The 23349-nt window shown below is 27.1% G+C and overlaps 1 protein-coding gene across 1 annotated transcript in view; it reads left to right on the forward strand.

Annotated features, from left to right (window-relative positions):
• The first annotated feature begins 409 nt into the window (after positions 1–409).
• LOC100572375 overlaps positions 410–23349 on the forward strand; it is a 23875-nt gene continuing 935 nt past the window's right edge. Inside the window, exons 1-8 of the mRNA XM_029485944.1 lie at positions 410–680; positions 6707–6907; positions 13296–13431; positions 14376–14461; positions 14945–15068; positions 20398–20771; positions 21468–21592; positions 21674–21761. Of these exons, the coding sequence (XP_029341804.1) occupies positions 555–680; positions 6707–6907; positions 13296–13431; positions 14376–14461; positions 14945–15068; positions 20398–20771; positions 21468–21592; positions 21674–21761 (1260 nt within the window). The 5' untranslated portion in view covers positions 410–554. The remainder of the gene's footprint in view (positions 681–6706; positions 6908–13295; positions 13432–14375; positions 14462–14944; positions 15069–20397; positions 20772–21467; positions 21593–21673; positions 21762–23349) is intronic.

Raw genomic sequence — 23349 nt, forward strand, 5'->3', positions numbered from 1 at the left:
TACGGGTGCTTTAATAATCAGTTCCTATGTTAACAGTGTTGTGATTGGTTGTTGTTTTGTGGTCCTAAGAAGGACAGATTTGTATAGTGATAGTGGTTCTGTTACAAATTATTTTAATTGATATAAATAACGTACAGAAAACTTACATCAGAATATTATATTGTAACGTAGAAAAATAGTGATGTTTTTAAAACATTATTCTGTTCCTGCGAATGTTGAAAAATATTTAATTTAAAATGCCTATCAAATATTTTTTTTTACCCGAAAATTATATTTCATGTACACATTTTTCTAATGAGTATCTATTAATATGTATTAGTCCATGCCAGCGTCATTAGGTATTTATGTCAAAATTTTATTTATGTTTGCTGTATACGAATCTATCAATATTCAATAATATAATATTATTAAACTACCTACGATTTGTGTTTTCAGGTTTGAGTTTTATCGATACAAAAAAAAGTAAATTAAAAGATGGAGACGGTATTAGTAGTCATAATTTAGAAGTGTGGAAATTACTGCTTTCAACATTGAAAGAAGATATTAAGAATATTATGAATAATGAGATGACAGAAGCAGTGAACTATCTATCAATTTTAGATAATATAATATCATTATTGAATGAAAATAATATCCCTAGTTCAACAGCATTATTTTTTCGGATATATTTCTTAGACCCTGTAAGTATGTATAAACGATTATTAAAATATCAATTAAATATTAACGAATGGAACAACATATTTGTAAAGCTAATTACAATGTAGTTTATTCTGAAACAGCAAATCAAATTAATAAAAAAATAAATAAATTATCTGTTATAATCAGGGATTAAAACCGAATACCAATTTTTTCAAAAAATCATTGAAAACCGTACCTACATTTTAATGACCATAGTCCAGATACTGATTCTATTTGCCAGTTTAAAAAGCAGATATTGGAACCCAATTAACAAAAGTCTATAAAATCATAAACCAAAAACCAATTAACAACATTTCTGAAAACCGTTCATTTAACAATACCCAGATACCAATACAATGGGGTATAATTTTTTATTGTACCAATTACTTCTAAATATATTTTAACTATTATTTTAATCATCAAAGCAACAGATAATTGAAAGATTCATTTTTAATGATAGGTACATAAATCACTTTTCCTATTCCATTTAAGTTGTTGGATTATATTTGTTTCAGTTTATTTCTTAAAAAATACAAATAACTAATAAGTAGTATTATATGAATAGTTATGAATTTATGATTTAATATCGAAATATGTAAACGTTATACCTATGAGTTATATTCTGTAACATATATATTGTTATATTTTATATTTATGTCTAGTTTCCCTAGAACAACGGGTTTAGAGTTTAATTGAAGAAAGGGAAATTGGGTTTTTGTTTATCCATCGATAGTTAAACACTATTTTTTTTGTTTACCTACTACTTCTTAGATTCTGAGCATAGCAAATTAATGTAATTATTATATTAGGTAACAATGATGTGTGTTTTTTTTATCTGTCATCAACATTTAGGGTAGTCAAAATTCTCATATTATCGACATTGGTATCTTTTCTGATAGGAAAGGAAATATTGTTGGTACTTTTGAGAGTTAAAAATTGAAAATTCTCAGTAGGTAGTTTTAGAAAGGGTAGGAAAAAAACAAAATAAAATGAACAAAAACTATGATTTTTTTAAAAATTATATTTATTACGGCTTCAGCAATGAAGTAATTAGCCGGGAAACAAAACAATTTATATTTTACATTTTACAAAATAATAATATACTAATATGTATATTTATCATAATAATCATGTACATTAAATATGTAATTATTTTTTTTAAGGAAATACATTAATAAGTTAAAGTTTTTATTAATCAAATCTCTTCAAGAATCGTTGGCTGTGGAAGGATTTTTCTCTCTTCAGCTAACTATGGGCATTCAAGGAAGAGGTGTTGTATAGATATTAAAGATGTATTGCACAATTCGCATAAAGGTCTTTGTTCTTTTTTCATTAAGTAAACGTGGGTTATGTCAGTGTGTCCGATTTTTATACGTGACCATATTTTTTATTCTCGTCTTGTGTGATTGAGGGGATACGGTTTCAGAGCTAAAAAGTTATGATTTGGTGAAGTTTATAATGTTAGATTCCTAATCGCATCATAGTTCAATAGTTGGTATGATTTTTTGTTCCTCTCCAAGGTACATCGGATTGTGTCCTCAAGAGATAGTTCTATATTGTGTGTATAAGTGTAATATTATTAGAAGAGGCTTCCTTAACTGCTTCATCGACTTTTTCACTTCCAAGTTTTATGAAAACACATTTTTGAAGATATCAAATTTTTTTAATGGAACTCAAAAACCTCTATACGTAGAAACTTGAAACTTTCAACAAATATCTATTAGCATTTTGTATATTATATTGTAAAGCGTATATTATATAACATTGTAAAATTGTATTAGCATAATGGTAGAATATTGAAAATATTTAGAATTTTTTAATCTATTTTCATAAATTTTTAAATTTTTCTTTAAAACTATTGTAATTAAAAACTTTTTTACTTTGTAAAAAAGTAAAATTGAAAATTTAGCTAAAGGATCCTCATAAAGTGTTTTAATATTAGTTCAAAAATATTAAAAATACCTATACATGATTATTTTTATATGCATTCATAGTTTGAAAAAACTCATAGAAATATTAAAAATTTGCAAATTATTTTTCAATTAGAAATTCTTAAAAATTATTATTTTCATATCCACTTTAGAAATTTTAATTTTTCATAGAAGAATTTTCACAAGTTTTCCACTTTCAAGTTTCAATACAAAAAAAAAAACAATTTATCAGAAAGTTACGTTATTTTTTTATGATCGTTTGAAAGTATAGTTTTTGTGATATATTTTGATGTTCGATAAATAAAATTATAGAATTCCCATTAATTGATTTCTGGTATTTTGTAGTATTTCAAAAATAAATAACTGTAAAAACTTGAAATGTTCATTAAATAATTATATTTTTTATATTTCCATACATAGCGTAACTGTCCCGTATAGTTTTGCGACAATGCGATAACACATTGTCGCTTGTCATATTATTTTACTCAATGTCTTAATATAATATTATCGACCTGTCCGTCGGTAGCATCGGCTCGCGTACCTGATATACCACGTCCGTGAGTTAGCGAGAGATTAAACAGCACTAATTCCCGCCACACCACCTAGTTTTAGCGCTCAATTAGTGCTTTCAGGACATACAAAAATAAAAGCACTAATTGTGCACTAAAACTTGGTGCTGTAGAGGGAATTAGTGCTGTTTAATCTCCCACTAAGTTCACGGACCTTAATATACCACCGGGGCAGCTAGTCAGTCTTGGCCCGCAGCCGTCTACATAGATCATCTCTGTTTTGCGCCGTCATACGCCTATGGACGAGGTGATTCTTGGCATTTACATATACTATCCATAGTACCTTAGCTACACACGCTTCCATACGCCGTGGATGTATACAATTAATTAATCTGCCAAAATGTATTATACGCAATATTAACAGTGTTGGGAAATATCTAGATAAATTTTTACTCAGATATCTTTATTAATAGATCTTTATCAAAATATTAATATTTATTTGAATGATTATAATAATACAGCCATTTTAAAGGTTTGAACTCAAATTTTTGTATTTTTAATAGCTACAATATATTTTTAAGTCTTAACTTTTAATATGGGTGATTAAATAACATCCATAATTAATATAGCGTTAGTTTTTTTTATTTATTATTATTTTAACATTATTAAGAACGACTGCTAAGTAGTGCAAGGGACCAAAGTCTAAAATCGTTTTAGCTTCTTGATTCACGTTATACTATAGAGATACCCATTAGGATGTGCAAAAAGTGGACAGAACAGAATGGAATCATAAATGACGGATTTACTATATCGTAGAACTCATATAATCATTTCTTGTATACCTAGGAAAATTATCAATAAATTTGAATTGATTGCCAACAAATAATGAGACGTAAAAATCCGTATTTATACTAGTTAAAAGTTAGTGGCTATTTAAACCACTAGAAAACCATTCAAAATCGGTCATTGGTAATTACTACACTATACTGGCGTAATTGGTAGTAAGTAAAACTGGTAACCAGTTTTTGAAAATGTTCTCTATATACCTATTATTACCTAATTATCAAAACGGTTTTAAGTCCTAATTGTAACATCTCTTATTTTTTTAAATGTTTACATAAAAATAGTTTATTATAACTTAAAATATTCAGGTAGTTGCATCCAAAAACTACCTACTAATGAATTATAATTTCAACAATGAATGAACAATTTTTGTCGGTATACAAAAACCACACACTAGTTATAATTTACCAGATGTATAATAATTTATGAACGTAAACAAATTTTACTATATTTACCAAAACATTTAGTAGAAGCACTAAATATTGTTTAAGACAGTGATATTCTTACCACCCAAAATAAAAAAATGACTAGTCTACAATAAGGATGAAATATTTATTGTAACATTTAAAAAAATATTACACTCTAATGTAATTATTTTGATAAATATTACTTTTCTGATAGAAATTCATAGTTTTTGATTAGATATAAATACATAATTATAAGTTTTATAAAGTATTCTATAACGAATCAAACAAAGGAACTATTAGTGATATTGACGAAACTTTACATTATAATAATATATTAACTAAGATGTTATAGTTCAGAACTTTTAATAAAATATAATTAATAGGGGTTAGAACATGAACTTTATTTATCTTCGTCTTTGTGATTTGATATATAAATAATATTTACTAAAACGTTTATATTATTGTTTATTGATATAGGAAACTTGAATTTATTTCTTAAATATTTCAACCGTGCATTTACGCTTAATCGTTATTTAATTATGATTAGGGACTTACTTATAAAATTGAAATAATCGTGTTCCCTTCTTATAATGAAATCAAAGGATGAAAGTCCACAGAGCGGATAATTTTAAACCATAAAAATTATTTTACCCACATAGGAAATAATTTAAGCACAGTTGTATAATTTAAATGTTGAATACAGTTTTGATAGACACAAATTAAATGATAACATTAAATAAACCGTAAAGTTATTTTATTGGGTTTATGCGTGACACATTAAATTTTTTTATTATAGCATTTAGTTATGAAGTTATGTGGCGTAATAACGTAAATATCATTCAGTAGGTACGGTTTTAGATACAATAATCCTAAACAATTTTAGTTGTTTTTAACCAATTGAAAGTATGCCTTTTCGCCCTGTAATTTATCTAAAGTGGGTGGCTTTTGGATTCAATAATTTAAGTACCTGTGTATGAATTTGAGCCAAGTCCTATAAGATCAAGTTATTTAAAAATAAATTCCAAAATATTTTTTCTATAATACCTAAATCATGTTTTAAAAAAAATAGTTTTGTAAAATATTAAAAATTATGATTTGTTAACTGTAAAAATTGAGTATACGATAAATGACATACTATAATAAATTATAATATTATGAACTATAATAATTACAGTTAAACTTAAATTTAGAAATTTTTTCATATGCAACAATTAATTTAGAGACAAATTCAATAATATTATGGTCTTGAAATAATTAATAAAGCATACAAGTACCTAATATTACATATTTTAATTAAATGATACGGCAAATAAATGGACGGTTTTTAAGGGAAAGGGCTTAAGTCAAAAATTGATACTTTTCAGAAGACACAAAAAACATTATAACTTTGTAAATTTTTAATGTTTTTAAATTTTGTATTCATAATCATGTTTGATAAGTGTTTTGTTATTTTACTATTAAATATATTTTAGTTTTTATTTATTTTCTTCAAATTATAATTACTTAAGACCTAGTGCATGTAATTTTATAAGACTTATGCCCTTTCGCATCATGACTTTAGACCTAATGCATGTAATTTTATAAGACTTATGCCCTTAGTCATTAAAATAAGTTATAATTAGTGACTTAGGCCTTTTCTCATGAAAAAAAAATTCTGTATAACGACTTATTACAATACGCATTTTATTTTATCTCGTAAACCAAATCTCACATGGCATCTACAGTGGTACCATTCAACGCGGCTTGAAATTTCACACAGAATTAATGTATAAACTGAAAATGTCCAAAATTGACTTAAGCCCTTTCTCTTAAAAACCGTCCAAATATTTAAGCTTTTCTTTCTACTGATCGAGTAATTTAAGTGATTGATCCATTGATTTAATTTGATAAAATATATAAGAACAATAATATTATGTAATAGTTAAAGAAAATAATTGTAGATAGGTACCTATATTCATTATATATTCATTATATAATGTTCATTTTATATTCAACTTAGATTAGTTTTACAATATAAAACTCAATTATATAAGTCTAAATTCACAATACAATTTGATATTTTATAGAAAACAGTTTTATGGAACTTAATTTTATTTAACTTTACAATACTTGGTTCATTACAGTACTTACATTAATAAATTGTTATAGAACTTGGTTTTAAATAACTCTGTGCATTACCGCTGAATTGATGCACCCGTCATACATTTCTTATGAATAAATTGGTTAGTTTGATCTATAGATAAATAAAAAATTGTTCATTTGAGGTGACCTTAGAATATTTTTAACATGCTTTACTTGAGATATTTTTCACTTAAACATTATATTATATCGTTCTTAGGACAAGCATGCTACTATAGAGAGTAAATTAAAATCATTGTCACCAAAAAACAAAATATGGGAGTCAATTGAAAATGATAATATGTATAACAAAAATATTTCTATGCATTATTACTTAATGTTCTCTATTTTTGGAAAAGAAGTTAAGGATAGAGTGGTAAATATAATTAAAGCAATTCAAAGGCCGGTCTTATGCGTCGAAGTAAGTAAATTTATAACTTTAACCTATATAGAGACAACATGTTAACAGTCTTAATAAAATGAATAAACAAACCTTCCAACGTTCAAACTATGAAACGTATTGGAAGATGCTTGCATCTATGTGTGTGCGGGATGTGAGTCAGAGTGGGCAATGATAAACTCCAATTTTAATGATCGGTAAACTCACCCGGGTCTACTTCGATAGGTAATACCTGAAAGGCATATGTAAACTCTCCCAAGTCTCAAAAAGGTACATTTTATTATTAGTCAAATTCAATATATTAATGATAGTAAATATATGAACATTTCAATTTAATAAAGTTATTTTTAAGTATCTTTTTTTGGTCTGAATTAACTTCAATTTATTGCACTATGATTTTTTCCTTACTATTAATAGCTATAAGAGTTTATAGTAATTTTATTTTGTTAATTTAAACTTAAAATTTTTACTTACTCTTCGAGAGAGATCGAAACACTTTTATAACATTAGTACATTTTAAAATAAGAAAGCATCCAAATGATTGTCTGAGTGAAGTTCAGTCCTTTCGACTAATGCCAGACGTTCTGGAATTGGCTTTTGACATCGGTTGCGATCATCTGCTTCTATAGTTATATAAATATGTCAATGTACGCACTGAAGTGGGGAAATAATATTAATGCATTTTCTTGAAATGTGTGAAGGACACTTACGGAAGCAATTTTATAAATTTATTTTATTATCAGTGTCTATGTTTTAAACCTTGTGGAGAAAAACAATACAGTGGATATCAGAAAGTTGCTGTCATACATCTTTACTTTATCATGGAAGAATGAATATTTGAAATAATTTTGAGGTTTGGCAGAACTGTTGATATGAAAACTAAGACAACTAATGAAAATACACACAAATAACTAAAATGCGCTCAGTACCAACTTAGACATAAAATCCATTAAAATACATTTCGGTGGCATTAAAAGCATTACAAAAACTTTATAAACAACATACAAACATTAAACACATAAACAAAATTATATATGGAAACTTTTACCGTTAAACTACGCACACTACCGACTATCAGTTAGATAGGTAGCAATGCACCGCTATCACAAGCTAACAGAGGGACAACGCAAGCACTCCCGGAATAACTGTCCAGCGATAGATTCCTACATATATGTATTATTTTATACTTCCAGACATATTAACTTCCTAATGAACTGTGCGTTTGCCAAATTTCAAATGACCATTTACCATCTTTGGTAATATTTTCAAACAATTTTGAATCTTTTGAGCTATTTATACCCATAAGAAATGTTTAACATTTTGTAAATTATTTTTTCAGTTAAAAATAAATAAAAGTGTTTTTTTATAACTTAGGTTAGTAATTTTAATAGAAGATTCCAAACAAGTTTTTGTACTTCTGTTAAATAAAAAAGTTTATCGGAAATTTTTGCTATTTATAGTTGTTACGGTGAATGATGTAAACGTGGTAAATGTCGTCATTTACCTAAAAATTGGTAAATGTTGTAAATGTAGACATTCCCCGGTTATTGACGTTAATCCCCAGTTTAATTGGGGAATGATGTTCAATACATTTATGGGAAGAATTGTATCGAATTTTAAAAAATACCTAGTGTTGACTTTTAATAAATAGTTTTGACTTAAAAAATAATGTTGACTTGAAATCAATGTCGGTTAAAAAATTGTGGTTTGAACTTGTGTGAAACTTTTTTACGCACTGCTCTGATAATTTTTTCTTGTTTAAATTGATCAATACTACCCGGAGGCCGGAGCGATACGGTATCATCACATTTGTGTCATTTGTGATCAATAATAAGTGTATAGGTTTTACGTACGCGACAAAGCTTCGTTAGTTAAAAATATCACTACGGAAGTAGATAAACAAGTGAAAATCTGACTAGCAATAACGCCGATAAGCCAAGTAATAATATGAAATGGTCTATATTAGTTTATTCGTTTAGTATTTACGCATATATTCTACGCGAGTACTTGTATATGTGACGAGTGCGAGTTAGCGTTGTAGTTTTATTTAAAAGTACCTAATATTAAAGTATGGAGAATAAATTTAATGCAGCAATCGAAAAAATTATCAACAGTAAAAAAAAAAAAAAATTGCAACACAAAAAAACTGTACCTAACAAATAACAGACTTATGCATAAATATGATGCTGTGACAATTGGTGGAAAAGTAAAATTAATTAAGCCTATAGTTGAAAATGACTGTCGTTTAATATTATGTCACGCCAATAAACGAGTTGTTTGAAGTAATTCATTCGGCACATTTAGCAGTAGCCAGTAGCCAGTAGGGCATGGTGGTAGAAATAGGATGATGGCTGTGTTAAAAACAAAATATTGTAATGTGACAACGTAGGCATCAATCATTATTAAAAAGTATCTATATTAAAACAATCAGTGTATTATTTGAGATTTATCATAATTTACCACAAGTTTTGGTAAATGACGTCAATGACCGGTGAAAGATGTACATTTGAGTTTAAAATATGTGTTTTCACAACATTTACCCACATAATTGAATCATTTTGGCTAATGACGTTATTGACCGGGGAATGACGACATTTACCAATTTTCGTCTTTCACCGTAACATAGTCATGAGATAGTTTTGATTTTGATTAATTTTCTTTTTAACTATTAAATTATATTAATTATACAAGTTTGCTAGGCTGAAAAGAAGTCTCCACTTAGAATTTTTTTTTGTATACAATGATATTTTAATGTTTAATTTAAATATAACACATCAATTACACCGATATGATCGGCAACAACTGAACAATGAAAACCGCTACTTGTCCACCTTTTTAATATTTTTAAATTGTAATAAGGAACACATTCAGAAAGATTTTATGTGCAATACAATCCTTTATTATAAAAAAAAAAGAATGTTTCTAAAAATGGATTCAGCAAGCAATAAGAATTATCAAAAGTCAAAAGTTTGACAGATTACTTATGGAGCCAACTTAGATATTTTCTTTAGTATTGTATGTATTGTCAAACATGTTCACATGTTGATCACTGATAACGATCTTAAATCACCTAAATAATTTATATTTCCATCAATAGTTTCCAATTAAATTTAAATTTTGAAAATTTCACACTTTTGGGAAGTATTCATCTTTCTCAACCAAAAATGTTTGTTATGTTTTCTTAAATTCCTTCATTAACAAGTCCATAAGTCTCAGACTGTTAAAGTTTGTACATTAAAGTGAAAGATTTACTATTTACTGTTAAATACTACATGTATAAACCTACCATTAGTATGATGAGTATAGTTTATTAGTAATTACCATATGTTAGGAATGATGAAACATGTTTCCGAACATTTAAAATGTCTTCATCAGTTATATTATTAACAGCCAATCTTTGTCCGCTGGCATCTAAGTTAGTAATACCAGAAACACTACTTCAATAATTGAACGTAAAAACTTTTTGTTAACTGCACTTAGGACTAAGGTGACTTGACCTTAGTCCTGCCTAGTGGAAGAAATCTATGTTTAGGTACTTACAAATTTGCCTCGGATAAGTGGAGACTATAAAAAAAACGATGGGAAATTGGATAAATGCTTTAATCTTTGGAACATGGAACATTCACACTTTTTTTAACATAGAACCTGCAGAGGGTGCAGTTTCTGAAATTCAGAGTGATGCCTATACAGGGAAATTTATGGAGTGAATCAGAATAAGTGGATATTCAAAACACAACTTTTTTATGGTCAGCATCAATTTGGTACCGGTTTCGTTGTACATAAAAATTTAGTACTAACAATAAAGGATTTAAAGGATGTAGATGCTAGAATATCAATTCTAACTTTGTCGACACAATATTTCGACATTAGTTTCGTTAACTTATACCCACCTACAGAACATAAACAACAAGCAGAAAAGGATCTTTTTATGAAGATGTTGTAGCCTGCAGTTCCCACACTAAACACAATACCAAGGAGCAGAATTCAGATAGTATTATGTGATTGAAATATGAAGATTGGGAATTAAAGGGCGTTCAGACCAGTAATAGAAAACCACAATTTACATAACACAAGTAACGACAATGTACTAAGTCTAATTAATTTTTCTATTGAAAGAGGTTTGGTAGTTAAAAATACAATGTCTCCACACAAAATGATACATAAAAGAATTTAAATATCGCTGGATGGAATGTAAATAAATAAAATTGATACTAATAAATTTTAGATTCAGAAATCATATTCAAAATGTTTGGACTGTAAGGTGGGCGGATAGTGACTTCGATCACATTCTTGTAATGAAATAAATAAAGTAAAATTTAAAAACCCCGTTCAATCTACAAGGTAAAGCTAGATTGATGTGTCCAAGTTAGAGGCTGAAGAGAAAAGTTTATTTTTTTAAAAACAGCACTAAATGGACAGTTAAAAGCCATATGACTAGATAGTCAATTGACAAAAAATGGAAAAAAGTTAGTGACTCAATAAAATCAGAATCAGAAATAGTAATGGGTAAACAAAAAAAAAACAAAGAAACCATGGTTTAATGAGATATGCGCGAAGGCACTAAGTCAAACAAAAGATTTAAGGACAATATGGTTCAGAGAACCTACAAATAAAGATAAAGAGGAGCGTTATAAACGATGCAAAAAAGAAACGTATTATATATTAAGAAGCAAAAAACGTTTGTATACCAGAAAACTGTTAGAAGATGTGGAGCAAAATTTCAAAATAAATAATGTACGATAGCTATACCAAAAGATAAACGCAGCAAGATGATGATATAAGAAACGAGAGGCGTTTCTAAAAGAAGAAGACGGTATGCTAGTGATTGAACAATGGAAGATTTTGGAGAAGGGGACCGGATATTTTGAGAAAATCCTCAGTAGTGACTCAACTGAATAATTTTTAATAATGAATATAACAACTGATGATAGCGTTTGCCCAGCACCTACTAAACAGAAATTGTATTACAAGTCAAAAAGTTTATAAAAAAAAACCATATATCCCCAGGAAAAGGTGGTATTCAAGCAGACATTCTGAAAAGGTAGATAAAGAAACAATATGAAAAATTAACGAAATAATATAATTGATTTGGGAAAGAGGGGCTCCCAGAGGACTGCAACAGTTTATTAATTTGTCCAATACATATGAAGGATGATTTCTGCAGAGATTTAAGATTTAGCTCTAATAAACTTCGCTCTGGCATACTGTCTACAGTATGGGATAAACAATTTATAAGGTCTACAATGGACCAGATTTTTTGTATCAGCAAAACTACCCAATAATCATGGGAAAATAGCAAATAAGTATTCATTCAATTTATAGATTTTGAGAATGATTGTGATTCTATCCTTAGACTAAAGATCCATAGACCAAATCAACATATTAAAATAATTTAATTTTTCAATAAAGCTAGTAAACTTAATCAAGGCCTCAATAACACTTTGATTAAAATTGAAATTGCTAATATAGCATCAGAAACAGTAAGAATATCTACGCGTTAAAGGCAAGGAAAACGCTCTCTGTGGGAGATTCTCTTTAATATAGTGTTAGAAAAAAAGTCAGAGAATGAAATTCTATAGGCGGCATTACGATAGGTAACTCGACTATAGGACTACTTGCATACGCCAATGACTTAGCCCTATCGAGAAACAACAAAGAAAGTGTGAAACAGCATTTTAGAAAATTAATAAATATAGCAGGCAAACGTGGTCTAAATATCAATGACAAAGAAAACGGAGATGTTATAATAGATGAAGAAGTAGAGAATACTGACTAGTTTATAGAAGTGGAGTGCCATAATTTTAGGAGAGTGTCACACATTTAATGCCTAGGATCCATAATAACACATGACAATGAACTTAAGATGGAGGTGGGCCCTTAGGATACAAATTGGAAATTGGCCTAGGAAGCATGTTTGGCTCAAAAGTGTTATAAATATAATATTAAAACTTCAACAGTAAAAGACCCTGATAAGACCAGTACTATTAAATCACTCTGAATGTGAGACAGGTCGAAGAATCAATACTTGCAGTGTTGGAACAAAATATTTGATGAAGAATTTATGGACCATATATCGACTCTGACACAGGGGAACGGAGGAAACGCCACAATGAAAAATTGAATCACTCATTTCAATAACCCAATAGTATTGCGGAGATTACGTACAAAATTACGATAGGAACTTAATAATTATAGATAAAAAAAAATCTTGACATAAATTTCTATAAATTTCTTCATTTTAATATTTTTCAACTGCTATAGTACCTAACAATATATCAAGAGCCTTGTATTCAATTATCACGCTTTAAATTTGGTACTTAGTTCTAAGTAAATTCTGCGTAAGTCTAAAATATAGACGTAGTCTGTATTCGTTTATTTCATCAAAACATATTAATAAGAATTTTTATAGGATAGATTATTAAACTATGAAGCAAATAAATTGGCATTGGAAATGTTTCAAGATTGCCTGGATGAAAATACTGAATGGACATCTAGTCATAATATTGTATGTAAAGAACTTAATGATCTTAAAAAAACAAATAGAGGTGATTATATTACTATTAATATTTTCATGACTAATAGAATAATAGTTAATAAATAAAATGTAAAACATGTAAAATATGTTTCTCAAACTTAGTAGAAAAAAATAGGCAGCTGGATACAGTTCTGCTGTACATTAGGTGTCGAATTTATCACTATAATGCATAATAATGGACTTGTTAGAACTGAATTCAATGATATTACTATAATTTTGTTGTAGGACGTAGGTATACAAAACTCGATTCTAAGCGAAGACCGTCCGTCAGCCAATATTATAAAATTTATTATATTACGTATTCACTAGATAATCCCGCATAATTCGTTTCCCGTACGAAATTACAAAAAAATTGTGATTTTTCAACTTATTTTGGGTGTATTTTGCTACAGCAACTGAAACTCATGAAACTCATTAATCATGATATAATACGATATTTACGTATTTATGCTGTTTTTGTTTTTAACTATTCACAAGCTGGCTTGGTCTACGCACATTTGCAGAAGTGTGAAACAATACAATCAGTGCTACCACTTTGATCGTGGGAACTACCACTATACTCCATCTATGATTATAAGATCTATGTGCTTGATGGACATCTGACGCTAGGATAGCAATGTTGCCAACCGACAATAGTATATGCGCAGAGAATTTGTAGGTCACTCGTGTTAGCCATACCAGTACCAAATAACCTATAATATTATACGTACCATTTTTATGAAAAAATATATTTAATATCTTCATTCAATAATCCTTAGTTGCATGTTAAATCTAATTTTAAAACCTGTAATAAAATATTGGTTTAATTTATTCTACCACATTTATTATACAGTACATAATTATTGTACTGCATCATAGATTAAACGTAACTATAAACATAATATATATATAGTTTATAATATTTAACTTATTGAATTCAATTATTTTATGATAACCTACCGATTTGTTTTTTAGTCTTGATTAAAACAATAATTCCCAAATTAACTACTGAGCACTATGCTGAGCGTCATAAGCAAAACCCAATAAAAGAGCTTTATATAGTAAGATTTTTAAATTATATTTCACTTACATGTTTAATTATACCTAAGTCTTTAATATTAATTTTGAAACAATATGTACTTAAATTATGATTGTGTTTTTTTATATCAAATGTTGAAAAGAGATCTATCAGACCTTCATTATTTTCAATTAACTATTAGGGATTTTATGATAAGTCAGATAATATAACAACACTTTAGATATATCATATATATAAAGGAAAATATTTTAATCAGGTAAAAAATGTTCTTATAAATATATAGAATCACTACAGCTATAATTACAATCACATCAGTCAAATTAAATAAAAATGGCTCTTCCTAAGACATAGGTATTTACATAATTTTCATTTGATTTAAATCAGTCATTGATTATTTTTGATTAGCACATGTTAATTGATCCACTTTGATTTAATAAAGATAGTATTATTGTTTCTACATGTTTCTTAAATAATATTATATCGCTTCATTAATTTATACTTTCAGAGTCTATCAACACCAGATATGATGATTAATGAGAAGATATTGCATGTAATTGTGACTGCGGCAATAGACTACATCGATACAAATTCAAATAAATATAAGAAAATTAAAGAAAATATCAAACTTGGTAATACTGTAATGTTATACTGTCTTAATCTTGCAATTGTTACTATAAGTAAAAATTATCCATATTTGCATTCAAAAATTAATTAGTATTTATTATGAAGTCTTTAATAAAATAAAATATAATTTTTTTAAACAATATTTTTCTTCTTTAGCAACTATAGAAACATAACAAAAAACGGTTTGTTTTCAATGTTAGAATATTATAATATTAAAAAAAGGCAGACAAGTGAGTATTGTTCTGCTGTACATTAGTTGTCGATCATGTCTGTCTATTGGATATGTAACATTTCAATTTAATGATAAATCATTGTATAAAAAAACAGTTCTGAGTGGAGACATCGTGTCAGACAAGCATACTTGTATAAATAATCAAATTTAATAGCTAAAAAAATATGAACAAACATCGAAAATATCTCATCGGGTGACATTCCGAAGAACTTTTTCTTTTTGATAGATATAGAAAAACTTGTTGGGAACTTGATATAAAAATGTCTTATGTTAGCTATGAAAATAAATAACTTTATGAATTTCTAACTGAAAAATAATTTACAAAATTGAAAAAAAAATTATAATGGTTATAAATAGCTAAAAAAATTCAAAATAGTTTGAAAATTTCACCAGGGATGGAAAATGCTTGTATAAATATTTAGTGATAATTTCAAGACCCTACATTTTGGAAATACAATAAAACATCAAAAATCAATTAATTGGAATTCGATTATAAATTTTACCGGTGAATATCAAATACCGCAAAATGTATAAATTCAAAAACTCATTAAAAAAATGTATGTTCCATTTAAGTTATCTTTTTTTTCCTTTAGATAGAAAACAAATTTGAAATTTTCTGTTACAATTGATCTTAGCTATTAAAAGAAAATCTTTCATATATTTCTAACTGAAAAATCTTTTTTAAAATTTTAAAAATGTATCATGGTTATAAATAGCTCGAATAATATCAAGTACTTTTTGAATATATTACCATACATGGTAAATGGTCTTTTTTTTAATTTGGTGAAGAATTCATGTGTCTAGAGTTATTCTCTTTTAAATTATTACAAAATATCAAAAATTAATCGATGAAAATTCGTTAATTTACCGATAAAAATCGAAAAACGTCATTATTTTAAATTCACACACTCATAAAAAAAGTATATTACCTTCTAGCAAACTTTTTTTTTTTTTTTGTTTAAAGTAGGAATATATTCTGGGAATATTCTTTTAAAATGTCTAATGTTAGCCATGAAAGGGAAAACTTTTATGAACTTCTAACTAAAAAATTGTATGAAAATTTTCGAAATTTTTATGAATTTTGTCGAAATACATTTAAAAAATAATCGTACCTATGTACCTTTAATACTTCTGGACTTACATTAATGAAACGTATAATGAACCTTACATTAAATTTTCAGAATTTTTACTACCTAAGTGAAAAAAGTTTTTATCGAAGCATTTTTCTAAGTTATAACTAGCTTAAAAAAAGTCAAAATATTTCGAAAATGTTACCATTTATTGAAAATGATAATATCAATATTTGATGAAAATTTTAAAGGTCAATGGTTTTAAGTGTTTGAGTTCATTTAGGAGAATAAAATCAAATTTTTCAAAAATTTGTTTTGCTTTTTATTACCACTTTTTTCCATTCGTTTTTCTTAACACTTTCCAACTATTTGGAATTATGAATTTTTACCTCCCAAAAGCACCAACTAAATTCCAACTAAAATCATATTTTCTTATACATTTTTATATAAACCTTTTATTATATGTACAAAAATCCTTAAAAAATACATTATTATTTCATTTTTTACAAACTAAAATGCATTATGATAAATATTTTACCATTATGTTAACATGGATGAGCGTTGTATCCTACATATTGCACCAAAATTATGCGTGAGGTAATGGTATCCACGTAACTTGGCTGGGGCTAACTGTCAGAATAACACTGGACACAGGGATTTATAATGTGAACACAGGTGTAAATACGGGTTGATTTATGGTTTGCTTTATTAGTTAAAGGAAACAAAAAAAAAACAGGAACAATAATCCCGCGAAAAACATGGTGTCGCGTGTGTGGCAAGTTGCATACGTACGGATCGGTGGCTACAGACCGAAATGTCGGTCGTTTACTCACCGTTGTTACCGTGTTGCAGCGTTTCAGCGTTCCAGCCGTGATAAGTGGCCGCATTGGCATCTTATGACCTGGTGGTTGGTTAGAAGATTGATGCGGCGGGCAACCGGCGTTTGAATTCAAATGCTGATTGCCAGTCCACGTCAATGTGTATTATAATATTATAATATATTTTACAAACCATCCCTTAACCATCGCTTAACGTAATAATTTTAGTAATATCCATAATATTTTTTTTGATTAATTTTACTATAAATTGATGTTTGTAATCAAAAGCGTTCAGCCAGTAATACTTTCATGTGTTAAATTATAGACTTAGATCAACTAACATACATCCCAAATAGTATATGGTCCTCACGTATCGTAAAAGCTTGACATTCATAAACAGGATCACCGAAAATTCGTTATCTTGGCCCTAACCAGATTGTAACATTTTTATAGATACTTTTGCTCCCCACTGTTTTTTTGTGACACGCTAACGCTACTGCTACTCTCCCCAAAAAGTAGCTCGCTATCTCTAAAGCTACTTTTTTTTAAATGTAGCGCCCTACTTTTTCGCTACTTATTTTTTAATTATTTTTTTGATTTCTTTAGTTATTCATTTGAGTACTTGCTATGGTCATTATTTATTAATACCTCCCACTATTTTCTTGTAATTTCGGAAGACATGTTTATTCAATGTATCTCATGTATTTTTGTTTAACTTTTAATTTTAACTCAAAACAGATAAACGTTTTATTGATAATTGCCAATTAGTAGTTTATACTGATTAGACATTCAGTCACTAGGAGAAAGGATTTCATACAGCAAGGGGATTAGTGATTACAAAGAATTTTGATTTGCAAAAAATTTATTAAAAAATTTGATGGCAAGCATGGATCTAGAAACTCCTACGCTCCGCTGTATAGTGTAAGTGTCAAGTGGACCTTGTCATTGTGTAGGTCATTGTGTTGGATGTGTTAAATCTAAATTCAATGATACATACAATCTAAATTACTATTTTTTTACAATAACAATTTAATACTCAAAAGAAACACAGAAAACGCCGAATGCCAAAAATAAAAAGGTGGGTAAGTGGATGTAGCTCTGCTGTACAGTAGGTTACAAGTGGGTCACTGTATAATGGAAAGTATTAAATTTGAATTCAATGATATAATATCACTATATAAGAAAAACGATTCTGAGTGGAGACGGTTTGTCAGTCTAGGTATTAGACATACCTATTATAGGTATACTTATCTATAGTATTAAAAAAAATAGACCTATAATAGTTATTAATAATAAATTCTAAATTAATCATATCACAATATCCATTATGGTAACGCGTTATATATCAACAATATACCGTGGTACTATCATAGATATATAATAGTATACTTTAGAAGTTTCAAGTACCCACGAATAATATTATACAATCACAACAAAATAACTAAAATAGTTATTCCAGGTTTTTTAATATGTAATTTCGTCCAAATTTGAACTTAAAATGACTATAAAATAAACTGTGCTTATGCATTTCTTAGAATTGTTGCTAACAGTGTTAAATATTTACGTGAAATCTTGTTTTAAATTTTCAATCCTTAGATATAAAAGTTGAACATTTTATAAATTTTTAACTACAAAATAATTATTCAATTTTAAATTTGATAAATTTTGTCAAAATTTCAACTTCAAATGCTTATAAAAAAAAATAGTGCCTATGTATTTTTAATATTTTTCAATTATTTTTATAACAAAATAAGAAAATCGTTACGTAAGAAATCGAGTGAATACCAAATGTTGTAAAAATATGAATTTCAAACGCTCATAAAAATTTAATTTGAGTTTTTTATAGACATTTTTTTTTTGACAAAGGTAGAATAACCTATAAGGAATCCTGTATCACATTTTAAAATCTTAGTTCTAAAAAGAAAAATTTTTACGAATTATTAACTCAAAATAATTTGCTAATTATCGTGATTTTTACATATTTTGTCAATTTTTGAACTTTAAATGCTAATAAAAAAAACTGTGACTAAGGATTTTTAATATTTTTCAAATCTCATTATAACAATATAGTAGGAGCCTTGTATTAAATTTTCAGGTATTTTTACTCAACAAATAAAGTTTTATTGACATTCATAGAAAAAAATACTAATTAAATTGGAAACTGAAATTGTCCGTAAACAGCTCAAAACAAAAAATTAAAATATTTTGAAAATTTTATCATGTATAGAAAATGGAAATATAAACAACCAGTGAAAATTTCATGTATCTACAGTCATTCGTTTTAAAGTTACACCAAAAACCAAAATCAATTTTCTCGAAAACAGATTTTGCGTAAAAATTCCCGTTTTTCCTTAATTTTTCTTTTGTTTTTCACGGCGCTTTTGAAAACTATTGGAAAAATTTTACTTTTGACCACCCAAAGTACCAACTAGATTCACTTTCCTATCAGAAAAGGTACTGTTGAAGAAAATCCAAGCACTTTTACTGTCCTAAAAGGTGATGACAGACACAAAAAAAAATAAAAAAATTAATAAAAAAAAAACTCACATCATTGTAAAATCAATACATTGATCGTTCCACTCAGAATCTAAAATAGTGATAATAAAATACTAATATATTAATTATTATTTATGGTTCTGTATTCAATTATATAAAATATAACATTGTAAGAATGCTCTTATGATTATAGTCTTATCTATAATCTATGATTACTGATTAGTGCGGTACGGGTTAAGCCCGAAAAATTAAAAATACAATCATCTATTCATCTTATTTAAATAAATAAACATACATCATAATATTTTAATTATCATGAAATAGGTTAGAAGTAGTGATAAAATAATGAATATTTTCACTACGCTAACCATAAATTTCTAGCGCGCTATTGTATTTCGCTACATTGTGTATATATGCGACGCTATGTTAATCGCTACGGCTAAAGTAGCGTGCTACTGTAGCGTCACTACAATTAGCGCGCTACTCCCGACCACTGCAAATACCTACCCTAAAAATATTCACTTATGAATAAATGTTATTTTAATTTAAAAAATACTTCAAAATTACTTCATTATTTGTTTAAGTTGTATTTTAAATTTATAAAAACATTAAAATATTATTCAACATAAAATTGTTTTACGTAAACGAATATGGTGAATTTATGTCACTATAATATTATAAATTTAAAAGAATATCTTAATTTTATTTTATTTTTAAGCAATCAAGTTTCTGAAACATTACGCCGAAGGTCAAGAGCAAAAACTAAACGATGAAGAAAAAACCTACATTTTGGACGAAGAAAATATACCTGAACAAGACGTTATTAATTATGATACAAAAGAACATATGGACGTAGTGTACAATACATATTATTCAAATAAAGATATCAGAATAAAGAACATTTTTATTGCCTTTAAGTGGTTAGCTGAATTGAACGGAGTACTTAGTAATAATTCGGAAACTGATATTTTACAGTATCAAATAGAATTAAAATCATCAATAGATAAAGCAACTAAATTTGTAAAAGGTTACGATTGTATTTTTTATAATGAAGATCATTTGAATTATTTGAGAGTTAAACGGAAAGCCAAAGTAATTAGTTTTGAAACGTTTGGTTTATTTTTACTTTTATTTTATTTTTAACTGAAATGTTAGGCGTCTATAATTTATGATTTGACCTTCCATTTTTAAGTGATCAGATTGCATTAAACCAAATTCAATAATACGTAATCAATTCGATAAAACCAACTGATGTAGACATGTAGTTAAAATTATGCCACACATTCGCTTTTTAAAGAGTTTAATTCAATGAATTTGCATGATTTTCCATAAAAATATAATAAATAAAAATTTTAAAAATTATATTTAAATACTAATTTTAAGTAAGTACTGAACTTACAAGTGGTCCCGTACTTCCCGTGTCAGTACCATTGTAAATTATGTACATTGTTAATAATAATTAATGAGATAAATAAAATACAAATTTTATGCACGAAAAATAACGACTAAAATCATAGTTAAGAAACTAAATGTATACAAAACCAAAAAGATAATATTTTCTGTGCCGTAGCGTTGGACAAAAATTGTATTTAAAGAGTTTTTGCACAACGCTGGTTAAAAATAATGTAGGTATAAATTCAATAATGTTATTTACCAAAATAAGCCTTAGCCCTTGCGTTCCGAATATCGGTACGGTTATTTGACCATCACAATCGGTAATTGATTATTGATTTATAATCCGTTATTTTATCAAGCAATATAATTAATTTATAATTTTTTTATTTTCAGATTCTAGCACCCATTAGTCGTTGGGAAGCTTCTAATTGGGCTGGTGGTTGGATATCCAGTAAACGAAATAAAATTACATTGAAAATGTTAAACTGTACAACATTAAATGATAAACAGATAGAAATGTATGATCGCCTACGGATTCTGAAATACAATTTAGATTGTCCATACATTAATAAGATAGAATTAAATATTCTACTTTATAGATATGTTAATATGATGTATCCTGCTGAGTATGATACAATGTACTCATATATAAAAGATGCTATCGATGAAGTGGTCATTAGTTCCGAGGTAAACTTATTTTAAAATATATATAATCATTTTTTTATACATTTTTATTAACGTATTATACTATAGTACTGTGTTATAATATGGTTTTAAACAAAATGAAAAATAATTTTATATTTTTTTTTATACATATATTATAATATTGATTATAGGTACGGATTTAATAGTTAATATACAAAATTGATTTATTTAATAAATAGGTACAAACATTTCTATTATTTTTTTTTTTAATTTGACAATGTGCTGTTATTACTGAGTGTCGTCATAAATAACAAATGTTATTCATCACATAAAGAATTTATAAAAACAATTTGTTTTTCATATTTGACATTTTTTATTTATTTCATTTGTACCATCGACCGTGATGCGCATATTTAAAAAGATTTTAGATATCAGTGAATATATATTTGCAGTCCATGAAATTATTATTTGGAATAAGTTTTTTAAAAAAATTATAATAAAAAAAGGCAGGTAAGTGGATGTCGCTCTGCTGTACAGTAGGTGAGAAGTGGGTCACTGTATAATGGACAGCATTAAATTTGAATTCAATGATATAATATCACTGTATAAGAAAAACGATTCTGAGCGGAGACGGTATATCAGTCTATGTATTAGACATATAATATATACTTATCTATGGTATTAAAAAAAAATTGACCTATAATAGGTACCTATAATAAATTCCAAATTATTCATATCATAATATCTATTAGGTACTTATAACGCGTTATACATCAACAAAAAACCGTGGTACTATCATAGATATATAATAGTATACTTTAGAAGTTTCAAGTACCCACGAATAATATTATACAATCACAACAAAATAACTAAAATAGTAATCCTAGGTTTTTAATATGTAATTTCGTCCAAATTTGTACTTAAAATGACTATAAAAATAAACTGTGTAAATGTATTTTTTAGATTTTTTGGTAACAGAATTAATTACTTACGTGGAATCTTTTTTTAAATTATCAATTCTTAGATACAAAAATTGAACACTTTATACATTTTTAACTACAAAATAATTTTTCAAATTAAAATTTGATCTTTAAATGCTTATAAAAAAAAATTGTGCCTATGTATTTTTAATATTTTTCAACTGATATTGTAACAATATATCAGGAGCTTTGTATTAAATGTATACACTTTTTATAGTATTTATTATACTTTTTCTATTTATATTATTTTATACTGTTTTACACAACAGATAAATCTTTATTGATATTTATAGAAAAAAAAACTAAAAAAATTTAAAACTGAAAATGTCCGTAAACAGATCAAAAAGAGTCAAAATATTTTCAAAATTGTATGGTGTATAGGAAATGCTAATATAAACATTCAGTAAAATTGTCATGTATTTACAGTTATTCGTTTTTGAATTACAACAAAATAAGGAAATCGCCACATGAGAAATCGAGTGAATATCCAATGTTGTAAAAATAAGAATTTCAAAGGCTCATACAAATTTAATTTGGCTTTCTTATAGACATTTTTTTTTGATAAATGTAGACAATCTTATAAGGAATCTTCTATTACATTTTCATATCATATAGATTTAAAAATAAAAATTTTTAGTGAATTTCTAACT

This window comes from Acyrthosiphon pisum, chromosome X, assembly GCF_005508785.2.
Source record: "Acyrthosiphon pisum isolate AL4f chromosome X, pea_aphid_22Mar2018_4r6ur, whole genome shotgun sequence".
Classification (NCBI taxonomy): domain Eukaryota; kingdom Metazoa; phylum Arthropoda; class Insecta; order Hemiptera; family Aphididae; genus Acyrthosiphon; species Acyrthosiphon pisum.